At 39.2% G+C, this 19134-nt stretch overlaps 1 protein-coding gene and 1 long non-coding RNA gene across 6 annotated transcripts in view; both read left to right on the top strand.

Annotated features, from left to right (window-relative positions):
- LOC141407169 (ubiquitin-conjugating enzyme E2 Q2-like) overlaps positions 1-19134 on the top strand; it is a 37496-nt gene that overhangs the window by 9196 nt on the left and 9166 nt on the right. For 3 of the 5 annotated variants that reach the window (XM_073995451.1, XM_073995450.1, XM_073995453.1), the window contains 3 exons: positions 1586-1676; positions 6652-6700; positions 7142-7237. In XM_073995451.1, coding sequence (XP_073851552.1) covers positions 1586-1676; positions 6652-6700; positions 7142-7237 — 236 coding nt within the window. Of the gene's footprint in view, positions 1-1585; positions 1677-6651; positions 6701-7030; positions 7061-7141; positions 7241-7816; positions 8937-19134 lie in introns of those variants that run through there. The other 2 variants (XM_073995452.1, XM_073995454.1) reach the window with 2 other exon arrangements.
- LOC141407172 (uncharacterized) lies at positions 5487-6023 on the top strand. Its single transcript, XR_012414737.1, has 2 exons — positions 5487-5615; positions 5945-6023. It is a non-coding gene; the product is annotated as an uncharacterized lncRNA (long non-coding RNA).

The following is a 19134-nucleotide window of genomic DNA, read 5'->3' as shown; positions in this document are numbered from 1 at the left end:
TCCATGTTTATTGCAATCTTTTTCTTTTTTTTCTTTTGAGATGGAGTCTTGCTCTGTGGCCCAGGCCAGAGTGCAGAGGTGCCATCTCAGCTCATTTCTGCCTCTACCTCCCAGTTTCAAGAGATTCTCCTGCGTCAGCCTCCAGAGTAGCTGGGACTACAGGCACGTGCAACCACGCCCAGCTAACCTTTGTATTATTTTGGTAGAGATGGGGTTTCATCTTGTCAGCCAGACCGATTTCAAACTCCTGACTTCAAGTGATCCACCCTCCTCGGCCTCCCAAAGTGCTGGGATTACTGGTGTGAGCCACCAAGCCTGGCTACTGTAATCTTTTAGATCAGGTTGAAATACCTTAAATCTTAAAATTAGTTGGCTCAGTAGACCCTGGTAAAAAGCAGCTTTTGTGTTTCAGGCTGCAGTGTCTGGGTCAGTGCAAGCTTCAGATAGACTTATGAAAGAGCTCAGGGACATATACAGATCACAGAGTTACACGACAGGGAAGGATCTCTAAATCCCTGCTCTTCTTCTTGTTCTTTTGCTCTTTTCTGTTGTCAGATTATAAATGTCCTTTCTTAAAAGTGGACCAAAATGGAAATGTTTACTAGCTTTATTTTGTGTAATTCAAAGACAATCAAGTTCCAAAAGATGTAGGGGGTAAGATAGGATGAGTTTACCTGTTTTTTGGATTTAAAGAAATGTTTTTATAGCTCCATCAGAATTGTTTTTGTCATTTTCCTGATAGTGAACTCTTACATGTTTTTTATCTTCTAGCAAAAAGCTCAAGCTTGAGCAATATTGCTTGGAAAGTAAATAAGAACAATGCATTTCATTATACAGAGAATGATGGCCAAGTTGATTTTTATGACTTTTCCTCCAGTTTTGAAAGCATCACAATTAACTCTTATTGTAGAGAAGGTTATGTTATTGCTTTTAAAATATATAGGTGGAGTACACCTGTAGTCCCATCTCCTAGGGGTGCTGGGAGGCTGAGGCAGGAAGATCGTTTGAGCTTGTAGAGGTCAAGGCTGCAATGAGCTGTGATTGCACCATTATGTTATCCAGCCTGGGTGACAGAGTGAGACACTCTGTCCCTTAAAACAAAACAAAACAAAAAGTGGGGGTAGAGTGAGGGGTGGAAGTCATATTGGACATGTCTATATAGGATAGTTGTGGAATAATACCGATTTTTTAGCGATTTAAATTTCCATAGTTCTGTCCATGGCAGATTGTACTCTTTGAGCCCTTGACTGATAATACAAGTTTAGGAAAGCATATTAAACGTCTTTTGAATTCTTGAGAAAATTATATACACGTGACTGTTTTCCTTTAGAATGACTGCAAACTCTGAACCCCCTTATTAGATCAGATTTAGGCTATTATCATCTCTTTTGGACATTTATTGTAAAGGAACTGGAAGCTATAGTGGCCTCTATTTTTCCTGGGAAATTAGAGCAGCTTAAGATCTTCTCTTTCTGGAACTTACCCTAGGTGCTCTATTTTAGCTTTCATATTCGTTCGTTTTTGAGTTAGATGAAAATAAAAAATATCTTTTTGTTTGAACTGTTTTTTGTTTTGGGATTCTTAGGATTGACCCTGATAGTCCTTTGCACAGTGATTTTCAGATCTTAAAAGAAAAAGAAGGCATAGGAGATATTTTGCTGAACTTACCTTTTAACGTAAGTAAATTGTTACGGGACTCTCTATTTTTCGAATGGGGGTGTATATTTGTACAAGTGTTTTGGAAAACAATTTGGTAAAGTGGAAGATACTCATACACTATGGTTCAGGAATCGTGTGGATATACACTCCACAAGAAAGGAGTACGTAGGCACCCGGAGACGGGAATATTCAGAGCAGCATCGTTTATAATAGCCCCAAACAGAAAATAACCCAAGTGTTTGTTCCAAGAAAATGAAGAACTGTGGTGTTCATAAAATGGCTTACAGCTGAGTGGGACCAGCTGAGGGAATCCTGAACACTATGTTAAGCAAAAGAGACCAGACCCCAAAAACCTATTTTGTATAATTTCCTCTATATAGAGCTCAAAATAGCAAAACTAATGTTGGTTAGGATTTTCATTCTTAGTGGAGGCAGTGCCACCTACAGTGGAGTGAAAATTGCTCCTTAGAGTAAAAGAAAACGTTACCTATTATAATGGTCTGCTGCCCTCCAAAGGATCATATAACATAAACCAACATACAATATGTCTGTGGTTTTGAAATTCCACCACACGGGCATGGGGGTAGAATTAGGAAGAAAAGTTCTAAAAAGGCTTCTTAGGGGGACTAAAATGAAAAGAAAACTGAGAAACACTTATTTCTGGATTCATACTTGGGCAGTAAAACTATCAAGAACAAAGAAGTGATTCCATAGAGGTTGGGGTAAGGAGTCCATCCAGGCGAGAGGTAAGGAGGTGTGAACTGAAAAGGACATCTGTGGGCTTCTTGGATACTGGTTGGAATATGTTTCTGGACCAGGTTGGTGGTTACATGGGCAAATAATTTACGATAATATGTTAAGGTATACCTTAAGTTATATTTCATGTACTTTTCTGAATGTATGTGTTACATTAAATAAAGTATTTTTAAGATACTAAAAATAAATGATGCAAAGAAATAATAGTGGAATCTAGAAGAAATGTTAATGATCTAATATGGAATCTAGAGAGGATATAATGGTTTAAAATCTATGGCTATATGAGGTATTTTGATGAAAAAAACAGACATAAAACCATACTTTGTTGTACTTACTCTAAGGATGGTAGTTGTTTTCCAAAAGCTTCCAACTTAGCTTTTTGTGTATATTTTTCTTGGGGATATATCTTATGATTGAACTTTCTTGAAAAGACCCTAATGTCAGTATTTTCTCTCACTACTGTTATCATAGCAACTGTTGTGGCTGTCAACTGGGTTGTCTTCCTAAAGTATGAATCCGGTATATATTGACTGAAGTTGCTAATGACTACTTCTTTACGGATTCATATGGGGGAGTGAATGAAGCACACAGGCCTAAAACAAAAAACAAAACACAAAAACACCAGGAACGTATCTTTCTTTTTTAAAACATTAAATCATATGTCCACATGCCCAACACCAAACTTAAGAAATAGAACCTTTGGCTGTGCGTGGTGGCTCACGCCTGTAATCCTAGCACTTTGGGAGGCCAAGGTGGGTGGATCACTTGAGTTCAGGAGTTCGAGACCAGCCTGGCCAAGATGCAAAACCCCATCTCCATCAAAAATACAAAAAATTAGCCAGATGTGGTGGCACATAACTGTAATCTCAGCTACTTGGGAGGCTGGGGCAGGAGAATCGCTTGAACTCGGGAGGCAGAGGCTGCAGTGAGTCGAGATTGCACCACTGCCCTCCAGCCTGGGTGACAAAGGTAAACTCTATCTAAAAAGAAAGAAAAAGAAAAGCTAAGCATGGGCTTAATTTCTCTGAGGTTTAAAGCTGCAAAGAGTTACTATTCATGAAGTAGGTGGGATCCCAGCCAGGCAGTGAAATGTGAGTGGGGTTTGGTCAGCTGGTGGAAGTTGAAGGAAAATTATTTATGTAGGTGACAGGTAAACACAATCAGGTATCTAGGAAAGAGAATGAGGGATTCAGAGTGTAGGAGACCAGTTGGAGCTATAACACAAGGATGATAGGGTTCATGTCAAAAGTTTGTAGGAAATAGTGCTGGCGTAATATCTTGTACTCAAACAGTTCCGTGGATTGGTGACAGATCTTTTGTTTTTCTTTTTTGGGGTAAGTCAACTATGATGCCTGGATATTCATCTATCTATGTAACTGATTGAGAAACAGGGGAGTAACAGTAAGGAAACCATCTTAGAATAAATCTGGTGGCAGCAGAAGAGAATATGAGACACATTGCCCTCACAGAGCTTGAAGAGTGTGACAGTAGTTGAGGGCCACGCTGTTGTCTTAGAGTGAAGGGAGGAGAACCTACGTTGGTTTGGTAGTCATGGAGGTGGAAGGAGGAATGAAATGTGAAAGCCCATTGGCAGCAGAATCAAAATGGCTTGGTCTTTGTAGTCCACTATTAAGTGAGGAGGAGGAATTATTGGCTGACTTAGGAAGAAGTAAAAAATGTGAAATACCAATAAAACACAAAGCTTGTGATTTTAGTCAGGAGAAAGCTTAAGCATTGTGTGATTCTAGATAGATTATTGAGCAGTTTTGTTCCATGTATTTTATATCCCATATCTTCTAGCTATGACCCTATTTCTTTATTTCTTGACATAGCCAAACGTTTTTCAAACTGACAGCTTTATTGTGACACAGTTTTCATGTGATAAGCTTCACTCTTCAAGTGTGCAGTTCAGTGGTTTTTAGTATATTCAGAGTTCTGCAACCATTACCACTGCCAATTTTCAGAACATTTTCATCTCCCTAAAAAGAAATCCCATACCCATCAGCAGTCACGTACCTGTCTCCCCCACCCTTGATCCTGGCAACCTCTGATCTAATTTCTATCTCCGTAGATTTGCCTGTCCTGGACATTTCATATAAATAGAATCATACAAAACGTGGCATTTTGTGACTGGCTTTTCTTTACAGTGATTATAAATCAAATGCCTGAAGAGGCTAAGCTTAGGATAGGGTTTGCTGTACAACTTTGACAACTGAACTTTTTTAAAGTTGAAAATATGACTGTGTCTATATATATGGCATATTATCTTAGGTGACCCTTACTTGGATTATTAAGAATTTTTTCTCCTAGTGTTCTTGAACTGTCTCAATATTCAGCAGGAACCCTTTGGAGACAAAGAGCAGTAAGAATGTGGGACACATATTGACAAAATGAAGGTAATTTAATACAGTAGTAGAGTCGACCACTTTCCAGTGTCGCTGCTGCTGACACTGTGTGTTAAGAAAAGTTTACTGACCTTACTTTTGGGGGAGGTGCTAGAACTACTTCTGTCTTGTGTTTAGATTTCAACAAACCTTTGCATAGGTTATATGTGGTTGCACAAATGTACTTTCTTTTGACCTGAATGCAAAAACTTCCTTTCTTCCCACTTTCTGAGACTCTGTAACCTTAAAGGAAGAGTGGGGTACTTTAAAGGAAAGGTGATGGTGGCTGGGTAGTGGGTAACAATGTCTACTGTATACTTCCTTTCCCAAAACAAGTCCCTGTCTACCATCAGAATTTCCAAAATGTGAAGATCAAGTGTGGTGTTAACTCATTAAAGATCGAGTGTGGTGTTAACTTATTAGCTAATAACTAGACTTTGAGTGATTGTGGAAGCAAAATCTCAGTGTGTGCCTGGATGTTCTAATTCTGTTAAGTCAGTGAGTGCACATTCTATACAATACTCTCTTAGTCCAGAGGCAGATTTAAGGAGTGGGAGATAGATTTCTGTTTCAGAAATGAAATACACAAAGAATAAACATTTTTAATCCCATGATTCTTTACCTGAGTTTAATGTTTTGGAGAGTTTATCTTGTAGATTTTCTTTTCCCTCCATTGAACTGTTACTTTGAAAGATCCCAGTGTTTTGGGAAAGCAAGTGGGAAAGACACTGGCTTGGATTCTCCAGGATAAGGGAGTGAAGAGGACTTCTTTCCCTCATTTTATTATTGAATAATGTCATCATAACAATTATGAAGGTGAATGGTCTACAGTAGAAATTTTTAGATGGCTCTCTGCAAAATAATTTGGTTTAGTCAACACAAGGATGCCTTTGGTTAGCTGGAATGGAAGATGTGCAGGCTGGAGTGCTCTTGGCAGGTTTTCTGGAGGGAAATACAGCATTTGGAAGGGTGGGAAGCAGAAGGAATGTCAGGCAAGGGAAATGTGTGTGCAGAGCCCCAGAGGACAGAACAGGTTGTGGTGGACTTGGTGTCCACATAGACCTAATCAGTGGTCTTAGCTTTTGTGTTTTCAAAATCACCACAGTTTGTGTTCTAAACCTGTCATTGCCTTGATTTTATTTTAGGCATGCTATCTGTGTATTTTGAAATATAAAATAACATTAAAGGAGAAATGAAATTATTTTGTTTGAGAAAGAGTTAAAAGGTTAAAACATCTTTATCTAAATAATTTTCTACTGGGAGATCTGGTACATCCCCAGAAGTTGTGTTTGGTTCAGAGAATAGTCTTCAGACCTAGAAAGGACTTGAGGAGTCCCAGAGAGGAGCTACATGGTCTGAACCATTTGATTCTCACAACAGAATGGAGAAAAACAATTCCAACCATGAAGCAATGCGGATGTTCATATATTGAATAGGGTAAGGTCAGTGCCATTGTCAGAGGAAAAACTCTTGGCCATCACAGGATGGGAGAGAAAGTTGCAGTTGTAAAGAATACTCAAATGCCATTTAAGGAAATGGGTTCTTCTGCCCCGATGCTTTGGAATATTTACGGCTAAGTTCTTTGTTTTTGACTTCATAAATATTTCAAAGTATTCTGTTCTAAGAGCCATTTCAAACAATTGACTAGAATTTCAGAGCAATTACATGACAGTTGAAACGTTAGAATTTTTAAATTGCCCATAGCCCTATATCTGTAACAAGTATGTTCATGCTTGCATGTTCTCTTCTCATCTTTACTGTGTGCATACTTTCTTAGTAATGGCACGTAGAAACTGTTTAAGCAGGAATAATTCTTATGATGATTTTTTCTGTTTCCTTTTTTCCTTTCAAGGTATGTATTGGGTGGAGGAGCATTATGTATAGAACTTCTCACAAAACAGGTGATTATTTTCTTATAATATTGAATTTTCACCCACAATAGAGTGTTTCGATTACGGGAAGTTAGGTTGTAAGTAGAAGGTTCTCTTAAAGAAGTTTTGGTGTTTTTTTGTTTTTTGGGGTTTTTTTCATAGCTCCTACTTTCAAGAATGAAAAAGGTAAACCAGTAAAATCAGATTATACTTGGTGCTGAATCTATGCTAGGATCGGCATTGAGAGTGACCTTTATTTAAAGTTCTAATTTGCTCACGTTGGGCACTTAGAACGTCAGTTTGTTGTTTTTTGTGAGATTCTGGAAATGGTCCAATTTTACTTTTTCCCCTTGTCTCCAGGCTTTTTAACACTGATCTGCTGCTGTTGAGGTACATGCCATTTTGTTAGGCCTTCTCAAGTGGGAATCAGGAATGCTGCTGTGTTCTAGAGATGTTTTGTTCTTCCTGTAGGGCTGAAGCAGTGCCTACTCAATAGAACCGGTCATCGTGCAAAGAAATGCCACCTGACTCAAAGGCAAAGCCAGAGTGCAGCTTGGCACAAAGAAGGTACTTTTATTAACAATTTTACATAACCCGTAAGAGATATTTTATATTTGTGAGCCTTCTTTCTTTCTGACTTAATTCTTTTTGAGAGAAGTCATTTCATTTTCATTTGGTTTGTTTTCTTCTTGTTATAAAGATGATCTATAGAAAATATAGAAGTATAAGAAAACTAAAGATACTAACTGATAATCACTTAATGATTTAGTACCTGCTTGTTTAGTCTTTGTTATCTTTACTGTAGGCAAACATGGCTACACTTGTAAACTTATTATCGCTATGTATACCCTAATAAGTTAAAAGTTATATGTACTCTGAAATTTTGCAAAATTGAGTTCATGTTATAGAATTAATTCCCGATGAACTTTTCTGTGCTAGGCACTAGTCTTTTTAATTATTTCTTTATTTCTTTATTCATTTATTGATTTATTTTTCCTTTTTTTCCCCTCTGCGCCTATACTTACCAATTCTTTTTATTTGTTATTTTTTATTAACTCTTTTGATCCTCTTAATAAGTTAAAAAGAGGGTATTACTAATATCTGCATCTTGTAGATGAGGTAACTAAAGGTAGATAACTTGTCCAGGGTCACAGGTGGCAGAGCAAGGATTAAAACCAGACAGTCTGGCAGCCCAAGGCCCAACCAAGAGGAGCTGAGAGCCTGCACAGGACAGGAGGATACTGGTGAGGCTGATTTCCTGTTTAGTTAACATGAAACGCAGGCTGTAACCATAATTCTAGGACATTACCAAGAAAGCCTTCCAAAGCCATAGCTTTTTTACCATGACCATGACTTTTAGCAAGAATTTGTGGTTTAAAGGCAACATGGTGCCCTGAGAAGCTTCCGTTCACTCTTACAGAGGGACTGGTAGTTGAGCTAAATAGTGAAATCCTGGAGCACACAGCCTTTAGAGGAGCTTCTGACCTATTTTTGTGGTCTGGAAAGACACCAGTCTTTCCCTGCTGCCCACAGCCTCCAGTTATTCATCTTCAGAGTTTCCTCTTCTGTGATCACATTCAGATGAGAGATCTGTTTTGTTTTTTCCAGGGTAGGAGGAAGGGAGTCACCACCTATACTAAGCAGTCTAGTCTTCTGTGTATAAATGAGCAAGGTTGGGCAGCCAAATTTGAGAACCTTGTGTAATCCTGACATTCTCCAAGAGAATCCAACAGGATGTCAGGATTAGGCATGGTGGTAAAGTGGTCTCATGTTAGTTGTGTCCACAGCTCTCATCAGAAGCAGACACAGATACATTTGTAGGGAAGCACCTCTAACTTCCCAAAGCTTAAAAGCAGGCAACTACTAATTCAGTCAAATCATAGCATTCAAGTAGTCAACCCAACATATTTCAGAATTGTCAGAAACAATGACTAATATGTTTCCCAAAGACTGCAGGTTTTGGAATTATCAGATGCAGAACACAGACTTCAAATATTAGAATTGTGAGAAAATAGTTACATGTGAAATACATTAATATATATAAAAAACATGGACTCATAAAACTGAGTGAGCAGTGAGACCACCAGGCGTGATGAGGAACACCTGAAAGGAAAATGGATGAAATAGAACTTATCCAAGCACTTTTTGAGAGGCTGAGGAAGGAGGGTGACATGAGCCCGGGAGTTGGAGATGAGCCTGGACAACACGGTGACAACTCATTTCTACAAACAATACCTGACACCACCACCGAAAAAAAAAAAAAAAATAGCTGGGTATGTGGTACCTGCCTATAGTCCCAGCTAATCAAGAGGCTGAGGTGGGAGGATCACTTGAGCCCAGAGGCCGAGGCTGCAGGTTCGTGCCACTGCAGTCCAGCCTGGGTGACAGAGTGTGACTCTGTCTCAGAAGAAAATGAAATAAAGAAATACACAATATAATTGTTGAAATCAGAAACTCAGTGGATGGATTAGACACCAGAAGAAAGGATTAATTGGTTAGACGATTATCTCCAAAAGTGAAATCTCCAAAATTAAGTCTGTATGTTACACAGAGAGACACGAGGACAAATGATAGGACAGAAGTTGGTGGGGTTGGTGGGGAGAGGGAGATCAGAATGAGGTCTGAAATATGTCTTAATGGAATCCCAGGATGAAATATTAAAACTACATTGGAAAGTGAGAGAAATAGAAATTCTAAAGGTGACAGAAGGAAGTCCAAATAAATCAGTCACAACGAATGTAAATGGACTAAAGTTACCAGTTAGACAGATGGAAGTAATAAAACAATATCCAGTTGTTTTAATCTATCATATTTAAAATATGAGGATGTGAAAAGATTGAAAGTTTTTATAAAGGAGAGAGAGTGATAAAGATATGCCAGTACACATTAACCAAAACAAGAGAAGGAGCTTCAGTTTCAAACAAAATAGGATTTTGAAACAGAAACCATTAGTAACAACTTGATGCTAAACAACTGTTAATTAGGAAGATGTAGAAATTTTCAGAGTTTATGTACCTATCAAAAATAGCCTCAAAATACAGAGGAAGAACTGATAGAACCACAGAGAGAAATTGACAAGTCTGCCATGGTATTTGGAGATTTCAACATACCCTGATTACCATAAATAATTTACACACAATGCCCATATATAGATTTGAATACCCTGTGAACGGACATGGTATAATGGACAAATACAGACCTCTGTACCCAATAGTTAGATATTCTATATTCTTCTCGAGCATCTGTGGACCATGGGAGAAACCTTTATTATATGCTAATCTGTAAAGCAACTCACAGGATTTAAAAACATTTGGTACCATCCACACCATATAATTTATAATTTAAATATGAAGCAGTTAAGGTTAGAAGTCAATAATGAAGAGATTAACCAAAAGCTACATGAATTTGGAAATTAAACACCCTTGTAATTCCTACTTTAAAAAATCTTAAAAAATATCCAATGAAATTTTAGAATGCTTAGAATTAAACCATAATTAAAATATGAAACTTCTATCTACTCTGCTCTCTCATCTGCTACCTCCTTCTTCCTGTCTGGAACATTCAGGAGGCTAATCTTTTTCAGTGAAGAACACCTCAAATACTAAAAAGTAGAAAAAGGACAGATGTCATTCTCTGATCTTAGTTAAATCTATAAGTTACTAACAAAACCAGAAAACAAATGTAGATTGGTGGAATTTTACAATTCATGCAAACAACCCTTAGGTCAAACAGGGATTTGAAATTAAAACTGCAGAATATCTAGAGAATAGTAATAATGCAATCGTTACGTATTAGCAGCTAGAGGAGAGCTCAGAGGAATGTTCATTGCCTTAAAATCCTTATGTCATTAAGAATGAAAATGAATTAAGCCTCTAACTCCTTCTTAGAAAGGACAATCAAAAACCCTGAAGGAAAGCAGAATGGGGAAATGATTAAAGATATACAAGCAGAAATCAGTGAGATTAGAAGAATAGAAGGGGCTAAATCCCCAGTGCAGTAAATCCTCTGCTGAAACATTTCTTTAAACTGGGCTTTGAGTACGTTGCTCCTGATCATTGAAGAATAAAGGAAGTACAGAAGTGTTAAGTGACTTACCTGAAGCCATTCCGCTAACAGGTGCCAGAGTTATGATTCAGACCCCGTCCAATTGGCCCCAGAGCCACAGCATCTTACACTACCCTGCACTGTCCTCTACTGTCTCAGTCCTCAGGTCATCTTTGTAGGAGAGTTGAAACAGGAAGACAGAGGGTCACATTATTTGACCTTAGTTGGGGACGTGTGCAAGGAGTGACAGAGTTTTCATTACTGTGTGTCTATCCAGGAGTCACCTTGAAAGCTCCACAAGTTTTAATTTGGGGATTACAAAGACATTTTAACAAGTACATAAATTTGCAAATACGGGATTTACAAATAATGAGGGTCAACTATATTTGTGAGTGACTGCTAGGGTCTGTTTTCATGGTAATCCATTCCCCCAGTAGTGTGCAATGTTTCTTTAGCTTCTTTGATAGTTTATTTATTCATTCATGTATTTATTATGTACTTACTATAAGCCAGGCTCTGCTTTAATCTGTAATGAACAAGCTAGAGATTAAGGTCCTGCCCTGTGGAATTTATGTAAGAGTAAGAAAGACAGATAGCTAAGTCTGGAGCTCAGCGGGTGAGGCCCAGGTTGGAATTATAGATTCCCTTGACCACGGTGAAACCTGGCGTGTGCCCTCCTACTTCACATCCCCGGACATACTTCTGGAAGATTTCTGCTCTATTCTTGTGTATAAACTCTTCCTTTTGAGCCTCTGTTCGTTGACACATGTCAACCTCTACTTGTCTTTTGTTGATTTTGAGGCCACTTGCCCATGTAACTGGCAGGACATTGAAGAAGAATCATACAGACCTGGTTCTGCTACCTACCAGCTGAGTTACTTTGGTCAAGCTCTTGGACTTCTGAGCCTGTTTCCTAATTTCAAAGGTGGTGATATGATGTGTTAGGCCCTGGTGGGTTGCAAGGAAGAGACACACACGTATGACCTTTGGTGATGAGGGCCGAATGTTAACTTGGATGGAACACCATCCAAGCAGCCATATTGTCGCTGGTCCTCGTACTTTCAAACCCTCAGAGAACATTAATTTAGCAGTATTTGGGATAAGATTTGAGCTCTGAAGAACTATAGTGTGATTATTTGTTCATATGGCTATTTTCCATACTAGACCATGAGCTCCATGAGGGCAGGGTCTACAGTTTCATCTTTGTATCCTAGGCACTCATTCAGTGCCTGATACATACTAAAGAGGCACAAATGTTTCAAAAGTTGAGGAATTTTCAACTCTTCCTGAAAGAATAGGAAGACATAAAAGCTCCTCAGGGAAGGTATTATTTAAGCTTTTTTCTTTCTTTCTTTCTCTCTTTCTTTCTTTCTTTCTTTCTTTCTTTCTTTCTTTCTTTCTTTCTTTCTTTCTTTTTTGTGTGTGTGTGAAATGAAGTGTCACTCTGTCACACAAGATGGAGTGCGGCCGGGCGCGGTCGCTCAAGCCTGTAATCCCAGCACTTTGGGAGGCCAAGATGGGCGGATCACGAGGTCAGGAGATCGAGACCATCCTGGCTAACACAGTGAAACCCCGTCTCTACTAAAAAATACAATACAAAAAACTAGCCGGGCGAGGTGGCGGGCGCCTGTAGTCCCAGCTACTTGGGAGGCTGAGGCAGGAGAATGGCGTAAACCTGGGAGGCGGAGCTTGCAGGGAGCTGAGATTCGGCCACTGCACTCCAGCCCGGGCGACAGAGCAAGACTCCCTCTCAAAAAAAAAAAAAAAAAGATGGAGTGCAATTGCATAATCTCATCTCACTGCAACCTCCACCTCCCAGGTTCAAGCAATTATCCTGCCTCAGCCTCCCGAGTAGCTGAGATTATTGGCCTCCACAATTACGCCAAGCTATTTTTTGTATTTGTAGTAGAGACGGGGTTCCACCATGTTGAAGTAGTTCAAGATTGCAGGCTGGTGTTGAACTACTGACTTCAGGGGATCTGCCTGCCTTGGCCTCCCAAAGTGCTGGGATTACAGGCATGAGCCACCGTGCCCAGCCTATTTAAGCTGATTCTAAGGGTGAGTAGAAATTTTTTCCAGGTGACTAAAAGCTTGAGACATTATTCCAAGCAGAGACCAGCAGGTGCAAAGACACAGGGATATAGAGATGTTGAAGTTTACCAAACACTGCTAGATTAAGAAAACAAAAAGGAAACAATCAAAATCAAAACTTACAATTAAAAGTCACCAAAAAAAAACTATCAATGGGCTTGGCGAGACGTCACATCACCATTGAGTTAGCTATGACTGTAGACACTCAGTAATGCATATAAGTTTTAGGGAAAAAACATAACATTCTCAGGTTGTTGGCAGAGTATCTAGAACAATTTAGAAATACAGGTATTGAATTCTGGGAGTAATTACACTCTAGTGAAATCATTTCCTCTCTGTGTATGAAGCATGTGTGTGTTGCACTCTGTTCAAGGTGCTGAAAATCAGACTCTTCTCAAGGAGCTCATGAGCAATGAAGGGAGATGGATGGGTGAGCAACTGATTATCATGTGACAAGTGAGGTAATAGAGATATGACTAAAGTGCTATCTAAAGAAGAAGTAAGGCATTACTCGTAATATATGGAGTGCTGGGGAAAGATTTCTGAAATGAAGCTGGCCGGGCCTGATGGCTCACCCTTGTGATACTGGCACTTTGGGAGGTGGAAGTGAGGGGATCCAGGAGGATCTAGGAGTTCAAGACCAGCTTGGTCAACAGAGCAAGACCCTGCCAACTCTATATTGAAAAATAATTAAATGTTTTTAACGAAGTGATGTTTGAGCACTCTGGAACACCATACAAATGTGGGAGAGACTGAAGGAATATGCAGCTTAATATGAGTTCGCATTTTTTGAAATTTTATATTGTAGAAATATACATATTTACTGTTGTGGAATTAGAAAGAATTGATAGACAAGGAGGGCAGTCTACAAAGCACTCCATAGATCCACCATACTGAGACAGTGCCTAATGCTTTGATGGATTTATTTAAACTTTCTGTGCATATCATATATTGTATGCATACATGTGCATGGTTAAATAGAATGGGTTCTCCTTGGTGTTCGGTTTATCCATTTATCATTATGAAGTACGTCCCCAAAGAGTACGTTTGCTTTGCCCGAGAGAGTCTTTTGCTACATACTGCCGTACGTAATGAAAACTAAAAAAGGGGCTAAGTTTTCAGCCTTGTGACCTTGTGGTGATTCAAGCAGAGGCTTCATCAAAGGCAGATTCAGAAATGAACTTGGTGTGTGCAGGTGGTTGTGCTTGACACTGTTGTTTGCAATAGTATGATAGGGATGATTTCAGTGTCCACCAACAGGAACTGGTTAAGTAAACTGTGGTGCATCCAAATGATGCACACTGTGCAGCTGAAAAGAAGAATGAGAAAGACTCTGCACTCACGTAGAAGAACTCGGATCGATGGTGTGTGTGTTTTAAAAGGAAGAAGGAGTGGTATCGTAGGTGTGGTATGCTACTTTTTGTGTTGAGCGAGAAGAGTAGAATAAAAATATACATGTGTATTTTCAAAGATAAATTCTGAAATGATATATAAGAAACCAATTAAAAGTGTTTGGCTGTGGAAGGAGACTAGGACTGTGAATGGGATTTTGCCGCATACTTTCATAGATAGTTACATTTAGAAATTTTCTGAACTATATATTTGTACACATGACCCTTTTAAAAATAAGTGAATGAAGGAATGAAGTAGGATTATGAGAAAGAGATAAGGAAAAATGATCTAAGGGGCTGCCCATCTTTTTAGTACCCAGTGAATGCTAATATGTAACAATAGCAGCAAAAATTGGAAGAGTAGCCCCAGCAGGGTAGGGAGTCAGCCTTTCCTTTGTCTTTTCCTCAATTTCATATATTAACATATATTCTGAGAACAATAAAACAGTTTGAAATAAAAACGTCTCCAGATCTCTTAAAATAAAAGGAAGATGAGCAGCTGTATGTAGTGCACTTCCCAGAAATGGGCTGGATTCCCTCAAGAGGCAGGAGATCTAGCCTACTTGGGATACATACATACAGGAGGAAAAATAAGAAAAAGAAAAGAGATTTAAAGATAAATAAATGAAAATAACACTTCTCCCTGATTATAAAGGAAATCACATATTTTTGTCAGAATTTGGATGACAAATATTAAGAAAAATCTTTAATTTGCCACTCAAAACATTCTGGTGTGTTGTTTTTTATATTTTTTATACATGTAAATATTTTCAAAAGTAGAATCATATTAGATAGTGTTTTGCCACTTACTATATTTTGGGCATACTTCTGTGACAGGAAATATATCCTAGCATCATCATTTTTAATAGCCGGATGTATATTAAGTTTATCATTGCCGCCACAGAGGTGCATTTTCTTATATATACATTTTAGTGGAGTCGAGCAAGCATTTTTGGACTGAATTCATAGAAGCAGAATTTCTGGAGGGTAATAATTTTGAGGGTCTTTAATAGAAATTTTCAAATTATTCTCCAGGAAAATGTCTCAGTTTATACTCCCACCAACAGGAACAGAGCTCCAGGTTCCCCATTCCATTTGTCATCTTTGCGCCTTTATACAGAAAATGTCATTGTTTTCATGGCATTTCCTTGATTTCTAATACTTTTGAATCTTTGTTATATATCTATTGGCCATTTTTATTTTTGTGAGAAGTGACTGTTTCTCCATTGCCCATTTTCTGTTGAAAATGTTTTTTTTTTTTTTCTGAGTAATTTTAAAGATTTCTTTACAGGCTAAGGATACAATCCTTTTATTTGTCATTGAGGTTGCTAAAACTTTCTCCTAGTAAGTAATTTGTTATTTATTTCTATTTTTCTTTTCTTTCTTCATTACCTTCCCTTTCCTTTTTTCCTTTCCTTTCTTTTCCTTTTCTTCTTTTCTTTTATCTTTCGTTTCCTTCTTTCCTTCCTTTTTTTGTTTTCTTCCTTTCTTTCCTTTTAATTCATTCCTTCCTTCTTCCTTTCCTTTCCTTTCTTTACCTTTTCTGTTTCCCCTTTCTTCCTCCCTTGCTCTAACCCTCCCTCCTTCCCTTCCTTCCCTCCCTCCCTTCCTCCCTTCCTTCCTTCTTACTTCCTCCAGACTCCAAAGTCACATTTCATTTAATTTTTATCCTGCCAAATTGAAAGCGTTTTAACTTCGTGATTTTGGTGTAAACAGGAGCAGGAGAGAATGTAATTATCTAGGTCTCACTCTGTCACCCAGGCTGGAGTGCAGTGCCATAATCATAGCTACTGCAGCCTCGAACTCCCGGGAAGAAGCAATTTTCCCACCTCAGCCTGCCAAGTAGCTAGCATGACAGGTCTGTGCCACAACGCCCAGCTCTTTTTAAACTTTTTTTTTTTTGTAGAGATGAGAATTCCCTATGCTTCCCAGGCTTGTCTTGAACTCTTGACCTTCAGTAATCCTCCCACCTTGGCTTGTCAGAGTGCTGGGATTACAGGTGTGAACTACTGCTCCTGGCAGAGAGTTTAGTTTTGTTTGCTACTAGTGTTCTTGGTATCTTCTCATCTTTGAGGTTTTGGTGCTAGTGCTGAAGTATTACACTCACCATCCAAGGTTTACAGGACTTTTGTTTTAATATGGAACAGATGGAACCGTTTAGTTCTGCATCTTTGCAGGTGTACATAAGGTGCCGACCAGGACTGTGCTTTATATCCATTGAAAGCAAGAAGTAATACAGTAAAACTGTGCCTGGCTAGAGGCTTTGAAGGAATGGAGTGTTCTGTTTGAATTCTATTCACTTGGCAGTATGAAGGTGAAAACAATTCAGAACTTAAATTTCCTTTGAATGCAATTTGGAAGTATAGCCAATGATTTCACTTTTCTTCTCTAGTAGGTTTGGACACTCTGATCTACTTGGTGTTTTATTATAGAACTCCTAATATGCCTGAGACTTAGATTGTGAGCTTGGCTCACTGTAACCTCCGTCTCCTGGGTCCAAGTTATTTATTGGGGTCTGTGCCGGGGGTGGTGGAGAATGAAAGGACACAAAAGACAAAGACAAACAGAGAACATGGCGGCCGCACTGAGAGCCTCCGCCTCACTTTATTTATACTCCATAAACCCCACGTCAGCAGAAAAACACAATGCAAAACAAACTTTCTTTTCCCAGATGTAACTTTCTACTCAGTTCCTTGTTTCTATGCTCTTCCTTATCTGCCCGCCTTCTTGTCGCCTACGGGAGTTCATTAAAAGTTCCATTGGAGATACTGTCCTTGAGCCCTATCTATTCTCAGCATGCTGTTTTCAAAGGCCCCTGCATTTCCCCCTTTTTGTTTTGCCTCAATCTTAAAAAGGTAGTCCATATTTGTTCCCGTGTTTTCTTTTGTTTTTTGGAGGCGACGGAGGGAGCATCGAATCACCAAGAGAAGTAGACCCAATCCGAGTGCCCAAAGCAATATACTTCCAGAGATTGTAGAAATCCATGTTTTCATCTGGGTCCATTTGTTAAAGGCAGCAAGACGTTGACCCCGCTCTTGCAGAGTCACGGTTCCAGACAACACATATAATTGCTGTCGAAGTGTATCGGAAATGTTCTGAGTGAGCTCTTGGATGTCCAAACTAATATTTTTATGGCCTACTAATAATTTTTGGATTTCGGTCCAATTCTGGGAGATATTAAAAGGCACAGGCGTTACACAAAATTGAGTGGAGTTCCAATCACATTGTAATGTTATTCGAGTACTGAGGACAGTGAGCTGATCTCCAAGCCACGTCAAGGCTTGCTCCATGTTGTCTAATCTTTCAGCAAGTTGAGAATCAATGTTTCATTGTTGAAGCCATAATCGGTGAGATTGTTCGTGCCATTGTTGCACAAATTCAGCATTTTGTATGTTTTGATGAAGAGCGAGCCCTGCTACGGCCGCAGTGGAGGCGATGGCGACAAGGCTCATTATGGAGGCAATTATAAGTCCAAGGGCATGGCGGGTTCGCTGGAGGGAAGTCCAAATATAAGTCTCAAGAGGTGATGCTCCCCACGGTCGTGTAAGGTTAACAGGTAGCCAAATTTTTTTACGAGCCCTGAGGATATAAATATCTCCAGTAAAGTTGTGCCACCAGGAATGATTGAGGCAAGACAAAAATGTACACGTATCTGTACAAGTAACAATCCCCGTATCATTCTCCCATGTCAAATTCCCCGCTAATAATAGGTAGGGCTTACGGACACAAGTAATAATATATCGGGAGGTATTCCGATATAACTGAATATGAAAGGAGTTATTCGGGTTAGAAAGATTAAGGGACATATTCCCCACAAAAGTGCTAATAGCATCGCCTGCAGCTAACAACTTCCAAAGATGACTCTGTACTTGTAAAGAGGGTTTAAGATGAGGCATAGGTGGTGACAGGCCTCCTTCACGCCATACCAAGGTTTCATTACCATTAGCAGCAATACTTTTATTTACCTGGTGCCATTTTAAAGGTATGTGACTAAATTTTGTTTGAAAATCACCGTGCACACTCCAATCAGTTATTTGCATCCCATTGTATTCTAATAAAATCTGAGGTTTAGTTCCCCGACATTGTTGCCACTCCAGCACCTCAATATTAGAGGAAACCTCTGGGATAGGACAAAAAGGTAAGGAACTAGGAATAGTCTCATTACTATATACAGTATGATTATACTGAAAGCTTCTAGTTACAATGATAACAGTATTAGCAGCCACATGACTATGATTATAGCGAACAGCCCAGGCTTTATGCGATTTTCGGAGACAATGAGGACTATTTCCCATGCATGTCGGAAGTCCTTCCACTCCAAATTGGTATGTGCTGTTTATGATTCCCGTTTCCCGTTCTATGTTATCCTTGTCTATATAGGGGGATGGCATCTAAGTAGTGTCATTGGTGAAAACCTTAATTTCCGCCTCTCCCCAAGCGACTCCCTGATACAAGGGTGGAAAGGGAATATAAGTCCAATATTCATACAAAGCCTCACTAAGGGAAATAAGTCCCCCGCCGAGGCACATCCAACAAAGGAAGAGATGCATGCTGAATCCAGTTTTCTTTTTAACAGGGTTTCAATCGCCTTGTAGGAAACCACTCAGGTCCGCTCCCTGTAAGGACAAGAGCATAGCCCCATCCCTGTTTTAGAACTTGCCCTTGAACATACTTACCTTCTTCATTAGGATATCAAACCTTTAAATTGTCAGCGGGGACTATCACCGAGAGAGGTGAGGAAAGATGGGTTACGGCAGCGGAGTCTTGCAATTGTCTCCATTGATTCAAAAAATTTAAGGTAAAAAGAACCTTCAGAATCTGGTTTCTGGGGGGCTCATTTCCCCCTTTTTGTTTTAGTAGTTGAGTTTTTAAGGTTAAATTTGTGCGCTCAATGATGGTTTGACCTTGACTGTTGCCCGGGATACCGGTGATATGTTG

This window comes from Macaca fascicularis, chromosome 7 (genome assembly GCF_037993035.2).
Source record: "Macaca fascicularis isolate 582-1 chromosome 7, T2T-MFA8v1.1".
NCBI lineage: Eukaryota > Metazoa > Chordata > Mammalia > Primates > Cercopithecidae > Macaca > Macaca fascicularis.
This window is presented reverse-complemented; position numbering and strand designations above follow the sequence as displayed.